General features: G+C 45.0%; 1 protein-coding gene across 2 annotated transcripts in view; it reads right to left on the minus strand.

Moving 5' to 3' along the window:
• Positions 1 to 21,572: 21,572 nt before the first annotated feature.
• Positions 21,573 to 26,613, minus strand: part of LOC126248439 (regucalcin-like) — a 51,743-nt gene continuing 46,702 nt past the window's right edge. For both annotated transcript variants that reach the window (XM_049949418.1, XM_049949417.1), the window contains one exon: positions 21,573 to 21,861. In XM_049949418.1, coding sequence (XP_049805375.1) covers positions 21,625 to 21,861 — 237 coding nt within the window. In that variant the 3' untranslated portion in view covers positions 21,573 to 21,624. The remainder of the gene's footprint in view (positions 21,862 to 26,613) is intronic.

Below are 26,613 nucleotides of genomic sequence, written 5' to 3' on the forward strand. Positions count from 1 at the left end.
TTCAGCAGGATAATGCACGACCGCATGTTGCAGGTCCTGTACGGGCCTTTCTGGATACAGAAAATGTTCGACTACTGCCCTGGCCAGCACACTCTCCAGATCTCTCACCAATTGAAAACGTCTGGTCAATGGTGGCGGAGCAGCTGGCTGGTCACAATACGCCAGTCAGTACTCTTGATGAAGTGTGGTATCGTGTTGAAGCTGCACGGACTGCTGTACCTGTACACGCCATCCAAGCTCTGTTTGTCTCAATGCCCAGGCGTATCAAGGCCGTTATTACGGCCAGAGGTGGTTGTTCTGGGTATTGATTTCTCTGGATCTATGCACCCAAATTGCGTGAAAATGTAATCACATGTCAGTTCTAGTATAATATATTTGTCCAATGAATACCCATGTATCGTCTGCATTTCTTCTTGGTGTAGCAATTTTATTGGCCTGTAGTGTATTTTACAATTAACTTCTGTTTAACATTTGTTTCATTTAAGAGTAAATGAGATACTGCTAAAAGCATATTACTTGTAACCAAATTTTGTTTCATTTAAAAGTAAAATTATATTGTGTGGAGGGCAAATACCTTTTGACCCATCTTGTCCTGCTTTAGAATAAGTAAAAAGTTTTTGAGAGTAGACCTGAGCGACAATACAGGACTCTCAAGTTGTCCTATGGCTTTCCTGGTTAGGTAGTACTGAGAAATCCTGGTATACCATCAAGTTGTGCTATGTCCTGTCCGTGTTATCCTTTGCGTATAGCGGTAGAAGCAGTTTGAGCACACACGGTCTACCACGTACAGGGTGGAAAAAGATTGTGACACGAAATTTTAATCCTTCATAGCTGATGCCAGTAGGAAGCAAAATTACTAATGTTGTATAGGTCGACAACGCACAATTTTTAAACTACGGAAGCTTGGCGCCACGGGCTCCGACTGGCCGCGGAATTGCCCTGTAGCCGGATGCTCTGGACAACGCATAACCGCGAATGCTTTGCCTGCCGGAGATCGCGATGTATCCAAGACGGCACGAACGCTCAGTGGTAGCGCGCCAGCCTTCCACTCCGGGGGCCTAGGGCGAATCCGCCGGGCCACCGATACATCAATTGTAGTTTCATGATAAGACGTACCGGGAACAAACCTATAAACAGCTGTTAGTTCGCGTAAAGAAAGTCTTTTACAAATTGCGTCGGCCCTGAAAAGGGCCTTTTTTGTAGCTAGGACATAGTTTACTTAAAGCAGGTGCTCGAACTGGCGACCCTCTGACGCGACACAAGCTTGGTAACGTCGAACGGTGTTTTGCCGAAGTCTCTCAAAGATTCCTGGCATTGCCCTGATGTGACTGGCGGCATGCTTAATGCGCTCCATTAATTCCTCTTCGTTTTTAGGTGGTTCGCGTCCGGGTTCGTGAACTAGAACCTTGAAGAATCCTCACAGTAGAATATCCGGTGGCGTGAGGGCTGGTGATCTCGGGGGCCATGTCTTACGAGCACCTCTGCCAATTACCCGGCTGTCGAAGAGTTCATTTAAATATCCGCGCACAGCACGACTGTTATGTGCGGGCGCCCCATCACGCTGCAACCACATGCGTAGCCGTATGTCCAGGGGAACATCTTCCAGCAGGCCGGGTAGAGTTTCTTGCAAAAAGTGAAGGTAATTTGCCCCTGTAAGTAGAGGAGGTGGTAGTGCCGGCCCAATCAGATGGTCACCCACAATGTCCGCCGAAATGTCGAGCGAAAATCGTTCCTGACGTCTGTGGACGTACGTGACGTGAGGATTTACCCTTGCCCAGTAATGAACGTTTAGAGTGTTTTAATGGAGATCCCGAAGGAAGGTGCACTCGTCGGTAAACAACACAATGGCGGGGAAGTCGGGATCTCGTGCAACATGTCGCAGAAACCATCAGCAAAACCCTAGCCTGTGTTCATAGTCCACCACGAAATTTAGGCCTTGGACAGGGTGGAAACTAAATAGATTGTGGCCGTCATCCCTCACAACCCTCGAGACTAACCGATGAGTGGCCCCCATGTCGTGTCCAACTGCTCGAGTACTTGTCGTAGGTGCTTCCTCGATGCGTCGAGAACAGTCTCTTCAAATGCAGCATCCCGTCGTGTTCGAGGTCTTCCAGCATCACCATGATATCCCTATAACGAGCCTGTTTCGCCAAGTCGCCGGTGAACTGCTGTAAAAGTTTGCAGGGGTGGGTGGCGTCTTGCTGGGTACCATTACTCATACAACCGTCGAGCTTCATGCGCATTACCGTCGGCTAGTCCATAAACAAAAACCATATTTCGTTGTTCTTGAAACGAATACTTTGCCGCCATGCATACTGTATGACTAAATCGCACGGGACGTGTGTGCGCTCCAAAGCGAAGCTTAAGTGTGAGTGCGTCTGACGTGAGGTGGAGACAAACAGCAAGACCTATTCGACACGTGTGCGTATCACTTTGGAACATTGACGGGGCGAGGGACGTTTGTTTGTGTGAACCGACAACTATAGCGCTGCCCGTCAACCGACGGACGGCAACAGGGCAATCACACTGCCAATCGGAGCGCGTGGCGTCAAGTGTCGGTAGTTTAAAAATGGTGAGTTGTCGACATACACAGCATCAGTAATTTTGGTTCCTACTGACATCGGCAATCCAGGGTTACAATTTCGTGACAGAGTTCTTCTCCACCCTGTATAGTGAGTTTAATATAAGAGGACCGCCCTTCAATGAACACTATGTGATCAGAAGTATCCGGACATCCCCAAAACATACGTTTTTCATATTAGGTGCGTTGTGCTGCCACCTACTGCCAGGTACTCCATATCAGCGACTTCATTAGTCATTAGACATCGTGAGAGAGCAGAATGGGGCACTCCGAGGGACTCACGGACTTCTAACGTGGTTCAAATGGCTCTAAGCACTATGGGGACTTAATAACTGAGGTCATCAGTCCCCTAGACTCAGAATTACTTAAACCTAACTAACCTAAGAACATTACACACATCCATGCCCGAGGCAGGATTCGAACCTGCGACCGTAGCAGCAGCTTGGTTCCGGACTGAAGCGCCTAGAACCGCTCGGCTTGAACGTGGTCAGGTGATGGGATGTCACTTGCGTCATAGCCTGTACTCGAGATTTCCACAGTCCCAAACATCCCTAGGTCCACTGTTTCCGATGTGATAGTGAAGTGGAAACGTGAAGGAACACGTAGAGCACAAAAGCGTACAGATTGACTCTGTGTGTTGGCTGACAGAGACCGCCTGCAGTTGAAGAGGGTCGTAATGTGTAATAGGCAGACATATATCCAGAACATCACACAGGAATTCCAAAATGCATCAAAATCCGCTGCAAGTACTATAACAGAGAGGTGGGAGGTTAGAAAGCTTGGATTTCATGGTCGAGCGGCTGCTCGTAAGCCACACATCACGCCGGTAAATGCCAAACAATGCCTCGCTTGGTGTAAGGAGCATAAACTTTGGACTATTGAATAGTGGAAAAACGTTGTGTCGAGTGACGAATCATAGTACACAATGTGGCTATCCGATGGAAGGGTGTGGGTATGGCAAATGACCAGTGAACCTCATGTGCCAGCGTGTGTAGTGCAAACAGTAAAATTCGGAGGCGGTGGTGTTATGGTGTGGTCGTGTTTTCCATGGAGGGGGCTTGCACACCTTTTATTTTGCATGGCACTATCACAGCACGGGCCTACATTGATGTTTTAAGCACCTTCTTGCTTCCCATTGTTGAACAGCAATTCGGGGATGACGACAGCATCTTTCAACACGACCGAGCACCTGTTCATAATGCACGGCCTGTGGCGGAGTGGTTACAAGACCATAACATTCCTGTAATGGACTGGCCTGCACGGAGTCCTGACCTGAATCCTATAGAATGCCTTTGGGATGTTTTGGAACGCCAGCTTCGTGCCAGGCCTCACCGACCGACATCGATACCTCTCCTCAGTGCAGCACTCCGTGAAGAAACCAAAAGTAAATGAGATACAGGAAAACCACTAGCAGGCGAAAAGGTGCTGGACGCCCACGTCTCATTACAGGATATGGAGGTCAGGGGCTTGCTCGCCCTGTAAAGCAGAATAGTCGGCTATTTGTAGCAGCTCTGCTGACAGAGGCCAATGCTGGTGCAGTGCTTTGGAGCTCACCGTACAGCGCACAATGTTGAACATGGGGCTCCGTAGTAGACCACCCCTGCTTGTTCCAAGCGGATGCAATGTCACCGTCAGTTTCGACTGTAGTTGCCATTGGGTGATCGAGATTGGGCTGTGGAGCAGTGTGAACGTGTCCCCTGGTCGGATGAATGACATTTCTCATTATACTAGGTCGCTGGTCGTATCTGGATACACCATCATTCAGGTGGATGGATGTTCGTCACCCACACAACGGACGGAAGCAGGCGGTGGCAGATGTTGTGGCGGACATTCACCTAGTCTTCCATGAGACCTGTGATTGTAATCCAATCCACCATAACAACTGTGGACTATGTGAACAATATTGCGGACGACATGCATCCGTTTATACATGGTATCTCCCCCATCGGCAGTGCGCTGTTCCAGCAGGATAACAGTCAATGTTACAAGGGCAGAATTGTGATCTGTGGTTTGAGGAGCTTGATAACGAACTTATGTTGGTGACTTGGCCACCGAATTCGCCTGATGTGCAGCCGATGGAACATATGTGAGACGCTGTCTGGAGCCCGCTCCGCGTCCACAAGCACCCGGCCAGTGATTTACAGTAGCTGCATGTCCTGTGAGTAGGCTCTTATGGCACATCCCTCAGGATTCCTGACACGCAGAATAGCAGCTATATTGCTCTCCAAAGGTAGATCAACTCGGTATTAAGTAGGTGATTATTACGTTTCGGATCCTCAGTGTGTAACATAATTATTTCTAAGTGTTGGATTCCCGTTTGATGTATGACCTCGTATGTCGTGGGTGATGAATATAAATAAGGTCCAGTGACTGGTTATATGGAAGAGATGTCCATAAGCTTCCCAGAATAAATAAATTTAACTGCCGAGAAACCACTTTGATGGGAAGATTGCATGTGTAGGTCCATACGATCATGTTTCGTTCTGTGCGGGTTCTCCATTGTTGTTGCTGTTGCTGCTGTCGTCGTCTTCGTCTTAAGGGGTAACACCACTGGAGATTTTTCGAAAAATCATTTTTATTGGCTTAAAACGTGCTTTGGATCTTCCAAAACATGAGGCAAAAAGTCTAATTCCTGAAAAATTTGTTCTATAGAATTTTGAGGTCCTCCTCTAGTGCCTTACATGACCCGACGCGGCCTTCCTGCACCAACTCGATACCCCTGTAGTGTCTGGGTATAGTTAGAAGCATTTCAAAACAATAATTAGTTACCTCGGCGTCAGCAAGCATCAGTACCTGTACGAAAAAGACAATTCTTTCGCTTCGAATCTTGATTTTTGTGTGCAGTATTGATTTTGGATACAATTTTTGTGATTTTATAGCTTACAGTTTTGTCTCTCAAGTATTAGTGAGTAGTAAGGAAATGTTCTAGGGCAGAAAAGGTACGAACACTCGGCGTCGATGTAGTATGTCATCACAGCATGCAAAAAAAGAAATGAAGTAATTGTAGACAACACAACACCCAGTCCACGGGCGGAGAAAATCTCCAACCCGGCCGGGAATCGAACACGGGACCGCTGCATGGGAGGAAAGCACGTTTTTGTTCTATATTGTTAGTTGAATTTGTCCAGGGCGGACGTCCGATGACACCCGTTCAGGTAGTTCGTTGATCCGTTCCCTCAGTTTTTTTATTACAGAGCTAATCCAATCAGCAAAGCAGGCGGACGTAGCATGCAAAGAATAGATATGAGACTGAGAGCAGTTCAGAAGGAGTCAGTTGCCTCTGCTAAGAAACTGAAAGACAGTGACCAAAATTTTGATATGAATTATGAGTTGAGCTAAAGGACTACAAATTTTCTTGCCGTTCACTCTGTTATTTCGCAACACCTGGAATGTAAAACGTGCAATGCGGACATCACATTGCAAGAAGGATGTCCTCAAGGCTTAGGCTTCATAGTAACTGCTGCTTGTCCATACAGTCCAGTGTCCAGAAGTTGGTATACCAAGTAGTAAGTTTGTACGGAGCGCATATTAAATCAACAGTCGAATCGTCCTAGCAGTGTGCCTGCTTGGAATAGGGCTAAATGGAATTGTTAAGCTATGTGCGTTCACGGAATTGCCACGACCGATACTTCAATCGTTCTGTGATAAACTCTTCAATATGATTTCGATCGCAACGGCAACAGTACGACAGATCAGCCCTGGTAAGAGTTTTCTAAAAGTAGAATTTTTTTCATCTGTTCATGTCTATAACACATTTCAAAACTTCAGGCGCGTTTTTCTTGGAATATGATCTTTCAAAACGGCATGCACCATGATTCCAACAATTTTCAGACTTTTTTATGAAAATTTAACCAAAACTTTGAAATAACATTTTAAAGAACCACTTACTGATTTTCAATTACTTAATTTAAACAATTTTTATTAAGAAATGACTTTTTTTTGAAAATTGAACGACTTCTTTCAATCACTCGCCAGTTGCACAAAAATCAATATTTTTGAGATCCCCTATGTGGTTTCCTAGCTACACTCAAGTAGATTAGATACATCTTTTGCATTTTCCAGATTCAAATTGGCACCACTTATAGTGTCTGTCGCAAATCACCACAAATTCAATGTGCCTCGGGTGAGTTTCTACAGGCTCACCATTTTGTAATATTTTTCGACATTCTGTTTCCCTTTCACACAAGACTATTCTCCAGACCAATATCTTCAGAAAAGACTTCCTGCCAATTTGACTTACGTTCGATGTTACCAAATTTCTCTTTTTCAACAATGCTTTTCAAACTATTGGGAGTCTGAATTTCATACTCTTTCTATTTCAGCCGTCACAAATGTCATATACCAATTTTAGTGTTTCATTTGATAATCTTCATCCCTCAGCGTTAACTGACTTGAGTTCGACCTTATTACGTTACCCTGGTTCTACCGTTGTTGACGTTAATCTTACAACCGCTTTCCAACACACTATCCAAATCCTTTGCCTTCTCTGATAGAATTACAGTGTTATCGGCTTAGTTTTAATTTCTTCCCCCTGGACTTTAACTCCATTCCAAAAGTCCTCCTTTGTTTCATTTGCTGCTTACTCAGTCAATGATAGGCTACAACCCTGTTTCACTCCCTTCTCAAATTCTGTTTTCCTTTCATGCCCTTCGACTTTCACGATTGCAGTCTAGCTTCTGTACTAGTTGCATACAACCTTTCACTTCCTGTGTTTTATCCCTCCTACGCTCATAATTTCAGCGTATTCCCGTCAACACTGTTTAAAATATTCTTGAAATCTACAAACGTTCTAGACGTAGGTTCGCCTTTCCTCAGTCAGTCTTCTAATATCACGCATAAAGTCAGTATTGCCTCTCGAGTTCGTACATCTTTCTGGACCTCAATACGATATTCCTCTATGTCGGATTCTGCATGTTTTCCTTTCTTCTGTGCGTAATTCGTATCACTATATCGCAATCATAACTTACTAAACAGATAGTACGGTAATATTCACATCTTTCAGCACCTCACTATTTTGAAGTTTGAGTTATTACATTTATCTCAAAGTATGGGGATATTTTGCCTGTTCATAACTCTTGCACACCAGGTGGAATAATTCTGTCATGGCTGGCTCTGGCGTGAGTATCAGTAGCTGTGAGGGAACGTTCTCCACTCCAGGGGACCTATTTCGGCTTTGGCCGTTCAGTGCTGTCAAATTATTCTCGCAGTATTATATCCCCATCTCATCTTCATCTAATTTGGCTTTCCTATCCATAATATTGTCTACAAGTTCGCTTCTCTTGTACAGCTCCCCTGTGTATGGGGTGGTTATAATTAAATTTCCGCTACCAGAGCCAGTGTAGACGGGAAACTATTTACCGTACATGTACCCAGCTTTACAGGAAAGTTTTTGTTTTTACTGACACTCAGCCATCTCACTATTGGAATGTCAATTATGACGATACAAACGTAAGGGAAACACAATACCCAGTCCCATAGCGAAGGAAATCTCCGACAAGGAATGTTGTTCAGACTAGGGACGGGACGGCGAGGCGCGGTGACTCGACTGCACTGGGAATTCTTCAAGTTTCCAGTTCTCAAGCTATTATTCAGAAGTTCACAGGAAGCCGCGCCGCGGCACGTGTCGACTACATGCGCCGGGGTTGTTATCTGAAGTGAATGCTGACACTACACAAACACGCTCGCGGCTGGCTGTGCTCGTAACTCATATGTCTCCGGTTTCATTCGAATGAAGTTGTGATTCAAATCAACATGCAAACACGAAAACGAACGTCACGGGACTGGCAATACTTTACGGAGAACGGAGGTAACGCTTGTTGCAACATCTCTTTTAAAAAGCTCCGTAATGTTTCAAAAAATATAACAGGCATGATTAGAGAGCTTAAATTACCCAATTTATCGAGCAATAAAACACCGACGTCCATGCGTATAGAGGCTCGTTATTCTAGAAAAGCGAGTCAGACAAAATATCCGGGTATCTATGTTATACATTTAAATCGCACAAAAATGAATTCCGTCAAAAAGGTTGGATAGTGCGCCAAGCAGTCCGCCAAAATCAGATTTTTTATATCGGAGTCCGATAACATACAAAATACCCCAAAATCAAAGGCATCCAAGCTTTTACACGGTACGATAGGTTATATTACTGGACTAATTTTCGAGAAAAACTTAGATCCTTCCAGGAACACTGATCTAAATCTTACGTTTCGCTTCATAGAGGGAAGTAAACGGCAACAAGAACTAGATGTAGCACTAGTGGCCATAGTAAAGCACTATTTTCAAACACTCTTAACGGTAGAGGGGACTGGTTTTCACGTTTTGTTACACTGCTGGACCCAAAATTTTCCCTACATAATCGAAAAAAATTATACCACATGACTGAAGAAAATTATCAGAAAGAGACTGTAAACTTGAAAGTGAGAGACTAACCTGTTTCTTTAACGATCGATATTTGGACCTCACTGAATTGTGAGGCACGTATGGCTATAACTTGTCATTTCGTTAACGGTAATTGGGCCCTGAAAGCTTTAGTCCTGTAGACAGTCTGTTCCCCAGAAAAGCATACAACGCTAAATACCGAATGGTTATAATTGGAGTGCAGTTACCCACGGGGGTCCAGTGTGAACTGTAATTATTGTATGGCAGTGACAGTTGGTAGATACGCTAATGCGTTAATGCTGAACCGATTTACCGCCGGAAAAATATGAGTTTCAGTTTTGGCCACCAGGTGCAAATCTGGCGCTGTAAACTGCATGCATGATGGTATAGCATCCACGCTGATATTTGACAAGCCTTAACGTGTGTGAACAGATTGGCTATCGAGAAGAGAGATTGTGTTTTATTAGTGAAACTGTTTTATGTGAACGGCAGCAATTACAGTGCAGCACAGAGTATCGCAGAATGAAAGGTCTGAGGAGACGCCAGATTTCATTAAACGCTTAATGATGGTAGTGAAGTTAATAAACGTTAGAGAGCTTGCTGTGGCACCTGGAAGAGGATGGCGCCCTATTCTTGTGGAAGTTATTGACGATATTGCTGTTGCTTTAACAGACCATGTAGCACGTGCCTTCGGGAGTGCTAGTGCTGGTACAGTATCACGAGAGTTGTCTATCCCGTACTCAGCAATATGTAAAGTTTTGCGGTCTGTTCTACAATGGTGACCGGACAACATTAAGACGGTGCAGCAACTGAAAACTCTCGATCGGCAGCAGTGCTCTGAATTTGCTCTTCGGTTTCTGGCATGGAAGCTTATGACATGTGATCCGGTAACATTCTTTGAAGTGACGAGGCACATTTTACACGACAAGGTGCAGTAAATACACAGATGTGCCGAATCTGGGGTACTGTTAAAATCCGCTTGTTCCACTCGCCATATGTGACTGTAATGTGGATTCGTAAGCTCCTTTCTTCTCGATTCGTTATTTTTTTGGAGAATATACCCAGAGGCCTGTGAGGTGTACCACGACGTCTGCACGTTATCGACACCTCCTTGTGCACCATATGGTTAATGCTTCGGAAGAGCGCAGCTGGTGTTTAATGCAGTAGGAGGCTCACCTAACGAAAGATTTGTTTAATGCAATCTTCCGCGAACCTGTTATCTACAGCGGTTTCCAAACGCATGGGCTGCTGGATCACTAGATGTGTCCACGTGAATTTTTACTCTGGATCTATCTAAAATAGACGCGTTTACCGGGGAAATGTTCGGTCTCTACCTGATCTGAAGGCCAGTATAAAGGAACACATTTCTCAGATTCCACCAGAACCGTTGCGACGACCTGTTTATCACGTCGTTTTACGGATGCACCATCTAGTCGACGTCTCCGGGCTCATACTGAACCAATTGTATAGGGGATGGTTAATCATAAACCAACATTAAGAGTCTCTCACTTGTTTAACGTTTCGCCGGCAGATGTGGCCGTGCGGTTCTAGGCGCTTCAGTCCGGAACCGCGCTGCTGCTACGGTCGCAGGTTCGAATCCTGCCTCGGGCATGGACGTGTGTGATGTCCTTAGGTTAGTTAGGTTTAAGTAGCTATAAGTCTAGGGGACTGATGACCTCAGATGTTAAGTTCCATAGTGCTCAGAGCCTTTTGAACCATTTTCTTTAACGTTTCCAGCCCACGTCTCGTTCCTAATCCATATGTAAACATTTCTGTATGTCTTTCTTGCATTCACAGCGCCAGATTTGCGCTTGGTAGACAAAAATGAAACTATTTTCTTTAGGATAACTCGATTCCACATTAACGCATTATAATATTTACCAAGTTTCGGTGCCATACTATAATTACAGCACACACTGGACTTCTGTGCGTCACTGCACTTCAGTTATAACCACTAAGTACTAGGGAGGCGTTAGATAACGTGGTTTCAAAATGGAGCATCGAAAACAAAATGGTATGCATCACAACTGACAATGCCAGTAACATGACGGCAGCCGTAAAGCTTATTCACAGTGGTAGCAGAGATATGCAACAGGTGTCTTGTTAAGCAGTGTGAAAAGTTCTTTCAATAGTAACGGTGAGCTCGGCATTGTGTGGGAAAATTCCAGAAGGATGGTCAGTTACTTTAAAACTTTCTAATGAAGAAACCTGTACATCAGTTAATTCAGGAAACCGAAACCCGAAGAAATTGTACGTTTTATGTACTACAACGCCCACTGGAGCAACAGGAACGCTTTGCACCCGTTCGTCATCTTTGTAGTCAGGTGTTCAGAACGTCATACTGGACGAGTGGCGAATTTTGTACGAATGTTTACGTGTGCTGGAGCCTTTTGAATTGATAACACGTAATATCTCAACTGAAAACTATACCTCTCTTTCGAAAATTCTTCGAATAATCAGATAGCTAATACGAATTTTTTTGCAAAGTAAAGTGCGTTACCATAACATCTATATCTACATCTACATTCATACTCCGCAAGCCACCTGACGGTGTGTGGCGGAGGGTACCCTGAGTACCTCTATCGGTCCTCCCTTATATTTCGGTCTCGTATTGTTCGTGGAAAGAAGCGCAAGAGTTACAGCAGCATCTACACAACTCACTACTAGCCAGGTTAGTATGCAGAGTATATGTAGTTGCTACCGTGCTCGACACAAGATTCAAAAATTTGCCATTTACGAATCCCATTCATTAAAACAAATCCGTTGCAGGCCTAATTGCAGAGTGCACGCACGTGACGGTGACCTCAAGACCTACTCATTCACCCTTTAGCGACATTAGCAACGAGTGTCATTTGGAGCGAAACGCCAGTAATTCCTTATTGACTTCTTACGATGAAGAACTTTCCAGTAAAAATCTAGAAAAATAGCGGCTGTGGTAATGTAGACCTGTAGGTCTACCGATATGTGCAGGAACCGTACCTACAACGCAAAAAAATACTATACAGTTTTGGAAGGAAAATGAGAATAGTTACTCAGGTCCAGCTGTTGTGACAAAAAAAAAAATATTTCGCAATACCTGCAACTTCTGTTACCAGTGAGAGAATATTTTGTAAAACAGGACTACTTATAAACAAACACTGAAGCAGTCTAAAAGGCTAATTGGTTAATAGATATATATTTATAAACAAAAATCGATGGCAGTAACGGGAAGTAAAAATGCGCTATGAAGAACTATAGTTTTTTTTATTTCTGCAATAAGTAATTGTTTGCCAGCAGTTTCTGGGTATAACAGCTTATAGCAACGGCTCCCAACCCATGGGCCGCGGCGCACTTGTGGGTCGTATGGTCACCGGGCTGTGAGCACCGGCCGAAACCGAAGACAAGATAAAAATTTTCGGGAGCTTTTTTCTTTTGAAACATGGTTGCTTAGTTCAGTGGCCGTTTACAGATTAAAGTTAAAGCAATTACAGCCCTCGGTCAAAAAATTTAAGTCTTACATTTTGTGACCGAGGGCTGTTATTGCTTTAACTTTAATTATACGGAGCTTCAGGTGTTTCAGTTATCAGTCGTCAAGGTCAGAGAGTAGAGAATGAAAAAAGAGCTGAAACACCCTCCCGCAAGGGTATGGTCCATTCTGTCATGTCGAACCTACGCAGTTTTCTTGGATCAAAAGAAGCTGCTAAGAAGGACTTCCAGTATTTTATTTATTAATGTTGAAAATTACCAATGACGTGTGCCACCAGAAGTGTACCTCCCTGCAGACTGCGCTACGGAGCTGGCGCGCGACCTTGGCTGGCTGCTCGTGGCGTACACTCGTAACGTGCCACAATCCGATCGTAATTTGTCGCTTTGGTATTTTCTCGGACACAAGCGTCCACAAGAACGACTCAATTTAATTTTGATCTTTTAATATCCTCACGCAAGAAGAAGGAAGGGCGGTTGGTGTTTGACCACGGCTAAGATTATGATAGATGGAACTTTGCTCGGATTTCTTACTGCTGGAGGGGAAGGAAGCGACCATGGCCATTTCGAGCAATCGTCCCATAATTTGCATTGGAGTGACCTGCGTGACCGCAGAAAACCGGTATGTGGTTAGTCGACCCGAGAATTGAACCCAGGTCTCTCGAATGCACTACACCACTTCTCCCAGTCCCTGTGGTGATATTACTGAATTAATAGTCACTGAGACACTTGGTGGACTTTTCGAGAAACTAACTATCTGAACAGGCCTTTTCATCTTTACTTTTTTTGGAATATGAGTACAGGATTAGATTAAATGTATTCATTTTTCAATCTTTCTTGCACAGTATGTTTTACTAATGAAGCCTACTGATACACGCTCGCGCACAAGCGCATATTACATGTACAGGGTGATTTTTTCCACAGTGTGCTAACTCTAGGATTTGATCGATCAGAGGATAAGGAACAAAAGCCTCTAATGAACATATCTCTGGAAATGCATGATTTCCATTCTAGAGACCATTTATTCAATCGTACAGTGTTACAGAGACTGCGGTTTAATACGTGCTGCACCATGCAGCCACAGTTATAGTATGTATTAAATATGGTTTCCATGTGCCTCAACGCATGCGTGTACGCGCCGTAGAATGGTCTGTCTCACACGTTCACATCGGCCAGTGTCAAAGGCAGCATGAATACGCTACTCCAGTGTTTCACATCAGGAATGGGCTCTGCATCCACGATACTTTTGAGACTGCCCCATAACCAGAAATCGCATGGGTTGAGATCTGGTGAACGAGCAGGCCATGCAACTGGACCCCACGTCCGATCCATCGACCAAGGAAGACACGACTGAGATGCGTCCGGACGTTAACGGCGAAGTGGGCTGGAGCACCATCATGTAGCAGCCACATAACCCTTCGGACCGTCAATTGCACACCTACCAGCAGGAGAGGCAAATTCACCCGCAAGAAACGCCGATAGTTCCGGCCTGTTAAGCGACGCGGAAGGAAGACTGGTCCCAAAATACGGTCGCCAATTATCCTGGCCCACACATTCTGGCTGCACCGATGCTGATGATTCGCTGCCACCATACCATGGGGTTTGGCTCTGACCACTATGGGACTTAACATCTATGGTCATCAGTCCCCTAGAACTTAGAACTACTTAAACCTAACTAACCTAAGGACAGCACACAACACCCAGTCATCACGAGTCAGAGAAAATCCCTGACCCCGCCGGGAATCGAACCCGGGAACCCGGGCGTGGGAAGCGAGAACGCTACCGCACGACCACGAGCTGCGGACACCATGGGGTTTCTCCATACTATCCCACAGATGACTCAAATGAAAGCTGAAGAATCACTCAGCGTAAACGGGGCCACATTTGTGAATAGGATGGATGACACAAATCCTTGAACCGTGGTTGTCTGGTGAAGAAACCAGTGGCAAAACTTTGTCGCTAGTGAGCCCTGCACAAGCTATAAGTGATAAAGGTAGTAATAATTGTCATGGAGAATGTTCCACACGGCCATCTGGGTTATCCTGCACTGACGGGCAAGCTGCCCGGTACTGACACATCTTTCGCCTTCCTCAGTGTTAATCACATTTTCCTCCAAGTCTGATGTCCGAATATCTCGGGTACGTCCTTCACGATTCTGTCTCAGACAAATGGCGAAACACTGTTGCAAGCATTGAATGCTGTGTTTGTTGTCGGCGGGGATAGGTCTCCTGCCCGCTGCCCGTTGCCATTTGCCTTTCCGTAAAGCTACGTTTTCCTAGCTGCAGGAATCTGTCGCAGCGTGCTGCGGAATACGCTCGTGTCTTCCGCTGTGGGATGCTGGTCACATGGTGCTGCGTGAAACGTTGTGCGTCACAGAACCTAAAAAAACGAAAAAAAATTTTTTTAGAAATTGGCAACTGCACCTGATAGAGTGATACGAGAAATACCTCCTGATAACTTTTTTTAACTCAATGAAAATTTTGTGCTATTGGAATAGATACATATTTATGATTTTAAGAAAAGTTGATTTTTCGCGCTACTCGATATTTATCACGCCATATCTCCTAAACTAAGTGTCGTACAACAGCACAATTTTATAGTTGCCTTCAGTAGCATATGTCGATAACATCTGAAAAAATTCTCGCACATTGAGTCGGTAATAGTGAAGTAATAAATTAAAATGTAACGTCTGACGCGGAACTTTTACCAAACCAACGTCCAAAATTTAGTAAATAACAAACTGTTTCCCGTTACATTTTTTGTGGAGGGTGAAAGCGAGAAAAAGTTTCAGAAAGGTTCGAAATAGTTTAGACGACAGCAGTTTCGTGCGGTTCGCTGGCGCGACGCTATTTCCAGCTCACTGCGAGGAGCTTTCTGCTAGGCCCGGGGCAGTGCAACACGACAGTAGCAGCGGAGACAGTAAAGGATAAACACATAGCGCACTGCTCGCGCTAAAAACTTCATTTTGGCACTCCGAAAGTACATGGAAGTTAGGGAAGAGGAGGAGGACTCTATGTCATATGAAAGAGTACTCAGGAAGCACAATGTAGTGAGACGTATGTTCTTGCATCGTGAAGAAGAAGCATATAAATTTTTAGTTACAAAACATTTGTTCGACGATGCGTAGAAGTTTATGGCATTTTTCAGATTCACACTCAACCAGTTTCATTATTTTCTTTCGTTAACTGAAGACAAACTGAGAAGTAATTCCTGTAACAGAGTGGCAAAATGTTTTATATTGGACATAATAAAAAACATTTACATCATCATCATACTCCACAATCCACCTAATGGCGTGTGGCGGAGGGTACGTTCTCTACCACTATCTCATTCCTCCAACCCTGTTGCACTCGCGAATAGTTTTATTCATTTTTCTTCCGATTTCTGACAAAATTAAGTCTTTTTCCACTCGACGTCGACCATATTCCACAAAATTTGCTTTTCGAAAACCAGTTCGATAAGTTGTTTATCTTCTGAGGCAGAGAAGCGGTCAGCTGACATTTGTGGTGATTGTTTCTATAACAACTCTGTTAAAATTTGTCTGTTGCTGCCTGTGCGCTCGAATAAAACAGTGGAGCTGTCGTTTCGCTGCTGCCCAATTCAACTACACCCGTTCCTCTGGCCTAGTAAACCGATGAGACGTGCGGGACAGACTCCTCCTGAAGTACGCAAACGTTTCTCTCAGGTGGAGCCCGCTGCTCCTCCACATTGTCCGCACCGTAGGAAAACGGTCTCATATGTTTGCATTGTAGAGGGGATGTTGGACGAGGATGGAAACTGTCAGGATGCGCCGTATTAAAACTCGTCCGAGTTTCCCAAGTGATTTATTATTTCCAGCTAAAGAGCCCCCGTTCCTCTCGGTCTGCATCACTGGATCCTGCAATGCTGAGGACACCACTTTGCTGTCTGCGAAATGGCTTGGTGAGGAATGGCTGCCTCAGCGACGTGTGCATTGCCCTGCAGTATGTCAGCCTTGTATGGCTGCGCAGTTGTGACGACGTCAGGATGCGTCTGCAGTCGACTCAGTGGTCTTCGTCCCTACCGCCAAAACGACCTGCTGAGAAGCGGCAAGGCGGCCCACGGCGTGATTCCTTGCCAGCGTGGCTAAGATCACGGTGACAACAAGCGCCTGCGATCCGGAGTCCGAATCTGCGGCCCTCGCCTCGGGATGCCTCCAGCGTGTGTTGGGAGCCAAAACGACTGCCCGCACTAGCGAGCCATCGCGTGGTCTGCCGCTGGCTGCCTGCGGACCACGCATTGGCCTGAGAGGGTCGAACCAGAGACGTGCCGTGGACTGGAATGCTGGTGCCCCATCTGCTGCTGCGCGTAGCCGGTGGTGTGACACGCCCCGCCGTCCAGGAGACCTTTCACACTTGAATGCCTTATTAGTGAACTGGCGCCTATTTTTACATGGCTGTCCGTCTCTGTTTTGCTAACGCGCCGCTCCAAGTCACGTACCCATAACACCTAGGTTGGGCCACTGGGCCCCTTCTAAAATGGTTCAAATGGCTCTGAGCACTATGGGACTCAACTGCTGAGGTCATTAGTCCCCTAGAACTTAGAACTAGTTAAACCTAACTAACCTAAGGACATCACAAACATCCATGCCCGAGGCAGGATTCGAACCTGCGACCGTAGCGGTCTTGCGGTTCCAGACTGCAGCGCCTTTAGCCGCACGGCCACTTCGGCCGGCGGGCCCCTTCTGCCTGTAACATGCGCCATGCAAACCTCTGCATTTACTGTTTTCAGCAGGTCTACGTCCCTGTGGCTTCCATTCTACTTCGCAACCGCTGGAAGCGTAACTTACTGTCAACAGGCCCGCGCCTGGCTGTAACTTGTGCACTCCGAAATATTGCACCGAAGCTAACCTTCTCCCATCTTAAACGGTATTGCTACAGCATTGTGCGAGTCAGCAGCGGGGTTTCGCACGCATTTTACACAGCATTCTGTGGGAAATTCCCGCATCTAGGAAATCGTAGCTTAAGTAAACACTATGTCGGCAAGCTCCCGATTCGAATAGGGAACCATTGTTACTGGGTCTAAGCTTTTTCTTACAAAATCTTGACCACCCTAAATAACTGTTCGTCCAGATGCAAATTACAAAATGTTTCAAGCAAATATTCTTTAGCAGTCAGGGGGACATCAGTCAGCATCATTGCCTTCGTTGTAGCTTTGTATTTTTACAAAATATTAACAGCGGTATAACTTTTTTAAATGGCACCCTGTATTTTTCATTCGGTAATTCATTTCCTCTCCTAAAGACTTATTCAAAACTGTATCGTAGTGTACCATTCACTGAAACACAACGTTATTAATTGTATAACACAACATTGATCTTGAAACTCCCAATGCTTTACTGCAGGTACATCAATGTACTGATATTGACGGAGAACAAATGTAAACATAAGTAGAATGCACACCCATCACTCTGTCAACCATCATCATTTGCAGAATTGTGAGAGTAGAATGTACACCAACGAAGAGAAGGTAGAAATGCTGCTCATCTATAGGTAATGTAAGTTGGCAGCATAGTACTTGCAATTTTGTTTTCTTATGTACAGATACATTTAGTACAATAGTTTAGTCCTTTTAAATACTGTTGTGTAGAGTATGTAAAGGCTGTCTTTCCTGCAAACTGCATCGACTTAACGTTTCTTTTATTATTGTTGTTGTTGTTGAAGGTAGGCGAAATGCTACGCAAGCAGTGGAACTGTACAGAGAGCGATATCCTGACAAGAACCCACCTTCCGGATGGATGGTTTTTCGTCTTGTTGCGACGTTTCAGGAAACAGGAAGTTTCAACCCACGACAACGCAATCGCCGTAGCACTCGCACCGAAGTTACTGTTCTCGGATCCGTTGCAATGAATCCACATGTGAGCACACGACAGCTTGAACACGAGATTGGCATTCCTAAAACCAGTGTACATCGTATTCTTACAAATCACTTGTTCCATCCTTACCATGTGCACCTACATCAAGAATTGCATGGGAATGCTTTCCAGAATCGTGTACAGTTCTGTCAGTGGGCACGGCGGCAAATCCTCGCCAACCCGAACTTATACTCCAATGTTCTACTTAGCGATGATTGTTCCTTCTCAAACAAAGGACAGGTAAATACAAGGAACATGCATTATTGGTCCGCGACAACCCACGATGGCTTAGACAGGTGGAACATCAGCGTCAATGGAGAGTTAACGTATGGTCTGGGATGTTTGGTACTACAATTATTGGCCCTTATTTCATCTGTGGTAGTCTAAACTTCACAGCGTATGCCAAATTCCTCAGACGAATTCTTCCTCCTCTTCTGGATAAAAAAAAAAAATCGTGTGACTGGGGCCTCCCGTCGTGTAGACTATTCGTCGGGCCGGCCAGAGTGGCCGAACGGTTAAAGGCGCTACAGTCTGGAACCGCACGACCGCTACGGTCGCAGGTTCGAATCCTGCCTCGGGCATGGATGTGTGTGATGTCCTTAGGTTAGTTAGGTTTAAGTAGTTCTGAGTTCTAGGGGACTTATGACCACAGCAGTTGAGTCCCATAGTGCTCACAGCCATTTGAACCATTTTGAACCATTCGTCTGGTGCAAGTCTTTCGATTTGACGCCACTTCGGCGATTTGCGTGTCGATGGGGATGAAACGATGATGATTAGGACAACACAACACCCAGCCCTTGAGCGGAGAAAATCTCCGACTGAGCCGGGAATCTCGCCCTGGCCCCTTAGGATTGACATTCTGTAGCGCTGACCACTCAGCTACTGGGGTGGACCTCTTCTGGATGAAGTACCGCTAAAAATGCTTATGTGGTATCAACACGATGGATGTCCAGCACATAATGCCTTGCGTGCACGTCGTGTTCTGAACCGAAAGTATCCTGCCAGATGGATTGGTCGAGGAGGAACAGTAACTTGGCCTGCTGGGTTTCCTGATTTAAATCCTCTCGCTGCATTAAAGACGTTGTCTATCGCGATATTCCAACAAGTCCAGAGGACATGCAGGAACATATCGTGCTTGCTTGTAATTCTCTTCAGTAGGCAGCACTGGAAGCAGTAATTCTTTCATTCAACGAGTGCACCAGTGTATCGGTGTCCAGGGTCACACCTCTGAGTACCTTTGAATGTTCTACTCCTTGGCAATGATACAGATGAGTGAAAGTCAAATTTGTGTTATGTTTTTACTTGGTTTTGATTTGTTTTCTGAAACTCCAGCAAGTGGACGAGTTTGTGATCCCAGGCTCAAAGTCAGTGTTGTGTTATGTAATTAATAACGTGGCGTTTCAGTGAATGGTACACTGATCCATTTTTGAATAGGTCTTTAGGAGAGAAAATCAATTACTTAATAAAGAATACAGGGTGCCATTTAAAAAAGTCATACCGTTGTTCGTATCTTTGTAAAAATAAAGCTACAACGAAGGGAATCTTCTTGATTGATGTGTCCCTGACGGCTAAAGAACATTTGCTTGAAACATTTTGTAATTTGCATGTGGGTGATCAAGATAAATGGGACACCCGGTATAATCATAGTTACTGGGGTCTAACCATTTTTACAAAGTAGGTGGTCCGCAGATCTAAAAAATTTTGGAACTGCTGAGTTACAGCATCTCTCTTTTTAGAAAGTGTAGATACGTGCAGAATGCGTGATTGTTTTGAAGTAAAAATTGTATGATTTTTGTTTCTGGGATACATACTTCTAGTTCAGTAAAAATTACTAAAGGTAATACACTTAGAGCCAATGCAGGAATTGCAATTTCGAATTCTTCCTTGCACTTATGAAGATAACGATTACGACTGCTCTAGCTCAACGCTTCGTTGTTCAGCAGTTCGTGCAGTCTGTCAGTGTGTAGCAACGTCGTTAATTTCTCGACAGTGCCCGAGAAATTCGCGAGAATTTACCTTAACGTCGTGCGTTTCTCGAGTGCGATCACAGCGCATCCCTAGTTCAGACTGTGCGCTTCAGTATTTGCATTGTTAGTGGTAGTAGTGTCATGACTTGCCGTTAGGCGTCGGTACTGTTGTGGCGATATGGGGTTGAAACACAAGCATCAATGTGCGTTACAGTTGCTGACAGCCAACGTGGGTCTGGACAAGGCGAGCTAGTCTCTACTCGTAAAGCTGTTTTATCAAAGCTCTTCGCAAATATCGACGCACGAAAGAAATACAGGGAGTTCCTCTTCTGCACCGGTGTTGAAGAACCTGATTCGGAAGTTCGCATGAACTGGCGATTTTCGAATTGCTCCTGGGAAAAGCCGACGTCAAATTAAGCCATAGGCTGTTGAAAAAAGTTCAAATGGCTCTGAGCACTATGGGACTTTACTTCTAAGGTCATCAGTCCCCTTGAACTTAGAACTACTTAAACCTAACTAACCTAAGGACATCACACACATCCACACCCGAGGCAGGATTAGAACCTGCGACCGTAGCGGTCGCGCGGTTCCAGACTGTAGCGCGTAGAACCGCTCGGCCACCCCGTTCGGCAGGCTGTTGAAGTTATTATTGCTGTAACTGAGAATGCTGGACGCAATATGCGACCTTCAAGCAGTGCACGAGCTGTGTCACGACAGTTGCACATTTCATGACCCACCGTTGTGTCGGGCAGTATGAGAGCAATCTGAAGCTCAAGGTTGTCGCGGATGCAGATGGTTGTCACACTGAGTAACGTTTGTAACCTGGAACGTAAACATGGTACTCAATTAAAGAATGTTGAAATGTGTTTCTTTCAGTGATTTATTGGTTATTCTCTTCTGCTTGTCCATAAAAATGTTTCCACAAAGTTTAATTGTCGTACGATCACTCGGTTTTTCATGGGGGTCCTCTCAAGTAGCGAAAGTTTAATTATAACCACCCCTACTCTTCCACTTTTCAGCCCCCCTCCTTTCCTGTCAACCTGAGCTCTTGATATTTTTACATTCGCTTCTCTGCTTTCCGAAGGTCGTCTTTAGTTTCCTATATGCTGTATCTTTCACTTTGTCATACATGCTTCTACATACTAGCGTTTCTTCTCCGACGTTTTATACCGCAATGAAATAAAGCTTATCTTTCCACAGTGTATGAAATCTCGTGTGACACCCGATTATATATTATGACAAAACTGAAATGAATTCAGTATTAACAAGGAAAGGGTGGTACAGGCAGGTGAGAAAATACGATCAGGCTTCGTTAATGTTGTAGGGAAGAAGTTTATTATTTGTACAGTACGCTACACAGAGAGTTAGACGTCGCGCACAGCGTTGTACTGCGCACGGCCCTTCACGCCGAGCCCGGTGACTCGCCAGGTGCAGCCGGCCAGCGGCTGCTGCGCCACTTCCTCGTCGCTAAGGCCAGAGCGGGATGACGTCACGTACAGCTGGTCGAGGTCGGGGCCGCCCCACGACACGGACGTGGGCCGCTGCACCGGCAGGTCCAGCTTGAACTCTACTTTCCCAGTCCGCGGGTCCATTCGGATCACCTACACAAGCACCCAAAGGATTAGTCAATACGGGGGATGGCCACAGAGGGCACTCCTACTGCACTATGTATATTGAATTCGCTAGCAACCGTTTAGCGGCTTTATTAAAAATAAATACGACCGAAGGAAGTTCAAATGGCTCTGAGCACCATGGGACTTAACATCTGAGGTCATCAGTCCCCTAGAACTTAGAAGTACTTAAACCTAACTAACCTAAGGACATCACACACATCCATGCCTGAGGCAGGATTCGAACCTGCGACCGTAGCGGTCGCGTGGTTCCAGACTGAAGCGCCTAGAACCGCTCGGCCACACCGGCCGGCCGATAACTCTTTCTACCAGCAATATCAACGTCTTTGCAACTGCGTTGTGTTACGATGAAGAATGAATAAAAGCAAATGAGGGTCACGATGAACTTCTAAAGTCACACTAACCAATGGGATACATATAATGGGTCCGATAAATTTCCATCCTCGTTTAAAGCATAGTGACAAACATGAGGGTAAGACAGTGCTGGAACTAATTTCTGGCGACAGATTATTGTCTACATTTCAACCACTAACTACAAGAATACCTATCTTGTTACCGCAAAGCTATCTTTCGAGACACAGCAGGTTCATCCTCAGACGATGAGGTACAATACGTTTTATACAATGTGCAGCTAGTCGCTGGGATCGCAGATATACTGGGCAGTTAGTGTAGTTGTAAGTACGGCGCTTAAAAGCTCTCCAATACACACCAGCGTGGAAAAAAGTAATGGCTCCGAGCACTATGGGACTTAACATCTTAGGTCATCAGTCCCCTAGAACTTAGAATTACTTAAACCTAACTAACCTAAGGACATCACACACATCCATGCCCGAGGCAGGATTAGAACCTGCGACCGTAGCAGCAGCGCGGTTCCGGAGTGAAGCGCCTAGAACCGCTCGGCCACAACGGCCGGCGATTTAGGTGAGTCTTAGGTATGATGCAGAGGGACCTGTCTTGAGTACCTGGCCAACAGCTTTTTCGTGCGACTGCCCCGAGTTTCCGCCAGAATCTGAAGTTTTATGCGTATCTCCTTTACCTGTAACATTAGTCACGCCAGCGGGTGTAGTGCTGCGAATAAGGTTCACGACTGCCGCAATGATGATCCAGGTTCAGACTGTTGTGTACGACTTCGTACACAACGGTAAGGAGAGGTGAGCAACAGAGAGGGGGGGGAGCAGTCGTCGTAGGAAAGCTGGACATGAAGAGAAATGATTAGCGAACAAGCTAACACAGTTAACAGAAGATTTACGTAACTTGTATTTTTCCAAGTGTACGAAGACGTATTACAAATAATCCAGCAAGAAACAGAGTCAACCTGATACCATAGCAACAAGGATAAGGCTCTCTGACCTAAAGTACGAACGATGGTGTCGGAGTTGCGAATAGTGTTACGTGTACGAGTGGGTTGTGTAGCTGCCACCTCATATGTCGTGGTGACAGACGAAACTCGCAGTCCAGGGCCGCTGCAGCGGGCTTGCACCATCACGTCCGCCGGATCCCGCACGACCGTTATCGGCGTCTGACGGAAACTTGCTGTTCCGTTGCCAAATTTGAGACGCCCATACATTGGTATAAACACATGGTACCACACAGACCGTGCCCGTGTATTTTTTTTCTTCAATTTCATTGTACAGAATATCATTAAATAGCGTAGCAAAATTACTCAAAAATAGTCATTTTCGCCGTAGTAATTTCATTATCAAATCAGTCATTACGGCAGATTTTCTTCAAATGTTTAGTCCGCAGATGATTAAGAGATTGAAAGAATTGATTATGAGGTACAAGAAATTAATGAGGAAGTTAAAGAGGATGATACATTTATTGTGAAGGGTAACTAGAGCTCGATATTACGAGAAGAAAGAACAGGAGAACAAGGAAAAATAGGAGAATACGGACAGGGTAAAACGAGTGAAAGAGGAAGCCACATGGGAGAATTTTGTACAGAGCATAATTAAATCATCGCTAACACTTGGTTCAAGTATCAAGACGTAGGGTTGTGAACGTGATGGAAGAGGCCTGCAAATACTGCAGAGTTACAGATTGATTATTAAATGGCGAGAGATGTATTGAAACCAAATTTTCAACCGTAAGACAGATTTAGGGGAAACGTGAGCTCTGACCATAGTTTGTTGTTTATAAACTGTAGACTGAAATTGAAATTGCAAAAAGATTGGAAATTAATGAGATGATAAATGGATAAAGTGAAGAACAAGAGGTTGTTGAAGGTTTCAGTAGGAGCGTTAGGCAACGACTGACTGAAATTGGGAACAAGAACTTAATAGAAGGCAAATGAGTAACTTCGAGAGATGAAATAGAAAAGGCAGCAGAGGATCACAATGGCAAAAAAAACTAGGTCTAGTAAAAATCCTTTGATAACAAAGATATTGAATTCAATTTAAGAAAGGATAAGTTATAAAAATGCAGTAAATGAGTCAAGCGAAAGGGAATACAGATGTCTAAACTATGAGGTTAATAGAAAGTACACGGTGGCTAATCATGAATGAGTAGAGAGCAAATGCAAGACTGTAGAAGCATGCAGAATTATCAGAAGATGGGTGCTGCCTATAGTAAAAGATACCTTTGGAGAAAAGAGAAGCAACCGTATGAATATTGAGAGCTCAGATGCAAAGCCAGTACTAAGCAAAGATGGGAGATGTGAAAGGTAGAAGGAATATGCAATGGTTGTCAGAAACAGTCTGAAAACCTTAGGTTGTTTCACGGGAAGTTGTGCTAAGAAGTAACCGTTAAGGAAAAATTCGATACACTGCCCCGTTTCCGAGTTATATAGCATTGAAGTTAGCCAATGAGGTCGCTGCGCGCGTAAATTCAAGGAGTTGCACGAACAAAATGCGGCAATGCGCAGAAATCTTTGGTCCATGAGTCACCAATTATTCAAATGCTCATGCTTTTAATAGCTTCCATTTTCGGGAGTGGTAAGTTAGGTTTGAGGAAATCAAACGAAGAACAAGTTTGGCAACACTGTCTGGCAGGTTGCTTGAAATTCGCCCGCGCGACAATCTGATTGGTTAACTTCATTGCTAAATAATTCGGTAACGGAGCGAAGTATCGAATTTTTTTTTCTTAACAATTATGTCCCATCACTAACTCCCCTGAAACATCCTTACAAGCTTTTCAGACTGTTCTGACTAGCCTGTATAGATGGTTTACGTATGGGGAACAGACCTGAGGACAATGTTGTAAAAACAGAAGTCCAAGCAGGTTTGCATGGAATGCGAGAAGACTGACAGGGCACTCAAATGCCTAACTGGAAACAAGGCCCCTGGAGTAGACGACATTATATCAGAATTATTAAGATCATTAGAAGATTATTCCACCTAGTGTGCAAGATTCATGAGACAGGCGAAACGGCTTCACACTTCAGGAAGAATACAAGAACTCCAATTCCAAGAAAGACAGGTACTGACAGGTGTGAATACTACCGAACCACCAGTGCAATAAGACAATACTGGCACTACAACTTACATAAGAAGTTAGGTTGAAGGTGGGCAAAGAAACCTGGCTGCAGTTACAATGATGACACAATACATTATGACTACCTGCTTAATAGCTTGTTTGTCCGTCTTTCCAACAAAATACATCACTGATTCTGCGTATCAGGACTCCGACAGTTAATTTGTGGGTCATGTAATTCAGTAAATAACGGGACGCTCACATGCGTATGTGGTGATGGCGCCCGATAGAGACGCAGATGGAATCCGGAGAATTTGCATCAGGCAAATTCGGTCTGCAACACATCAACGTGAGTTCACTATTGCTCCTCAAACCACTGTAGCACGGTTCTGGCTCCGAGACACGGACAATTATACTGCTGAAAAATGTCATCGCCGTCGGGGAAGACATCAAGCACGATTGGATGCAGGTCCCACGCAAGCGGAGGAGATCGTCCCTCACAACGTAACACTGCTCCCACCATCCTGCGTCCGTGGCGCGCTGCACGCCTCGAGCCGCCATTCACCTCGATGGCTGTGTATGTGGAGGCGACCATCGACCTAGTGTAGCAAAAATTTGATTCACCCGAAGAGCCGACGCGTTCCCATTGTTCGACGGTAGAAATCCGATGGTCCTGTGCCCACTGCAGTCGTAATTGGCGATGCCGTTGGGTCAACATGTGAATACGTAGGGGTGGCCTGCCGCGGACCTACGTGTTCAACAATGAACGATACACCCGAAGAGCCGACACGTTTCCATTGACCGACGGACGAATCCTGATGGTCCTGTGCCCACTGCAATAGTGATTTAAGATGTCCTTGGGCCTTGTTCGACGATGTACGATGAACGGTGTGATCCGAAACACTTGTGCATGCACACCAGCACAATGGTCTTTCGGCAGAGATGCCACAGATCACCATTCATCCTGCTTTACAGAGCAAACAAGTCTCCGTACCTCACGTTCCTTGGAGTGGTTCAGAAGGGAATGAGGCAGTGTCGTAGCGTTCCATAGCCATATTTTGGGAGTTCAGCACAGTGAATTTTGTGTACAACATAACCACATATAAACTGCAAGCATGGGGACGCGTAGGGGAGTAATTTTCTGACCTTCAGAACATTATGACTTTAGGCTGAGCTGTGGAACTCGCTTTCGATCTATCTAACTTCTACCACAGATCTCGACCATTTCTACTTCTCTTAAGGAACTTACTGTTTCATGCAAATATTGGCAAGGTAAACAGGCATGTACAACTAAAAAATTATAACAATTCT

Source organism: Schistocerca nitens, chromosome 3 (genome assembly GCF_023898315.1).
Source record: "Schistocerca nitens isolate TAMUIC-IGC-003100 chromosome 3, iqSchNite1.1, whole genome shotgun sequence".
NCBI classification, from domain to species: Eukaryota; Metazoa; Arthropoda; class Insecta; order Orthoptera; family Acrididae; genus Schistocerca; species Schistocerca nitens.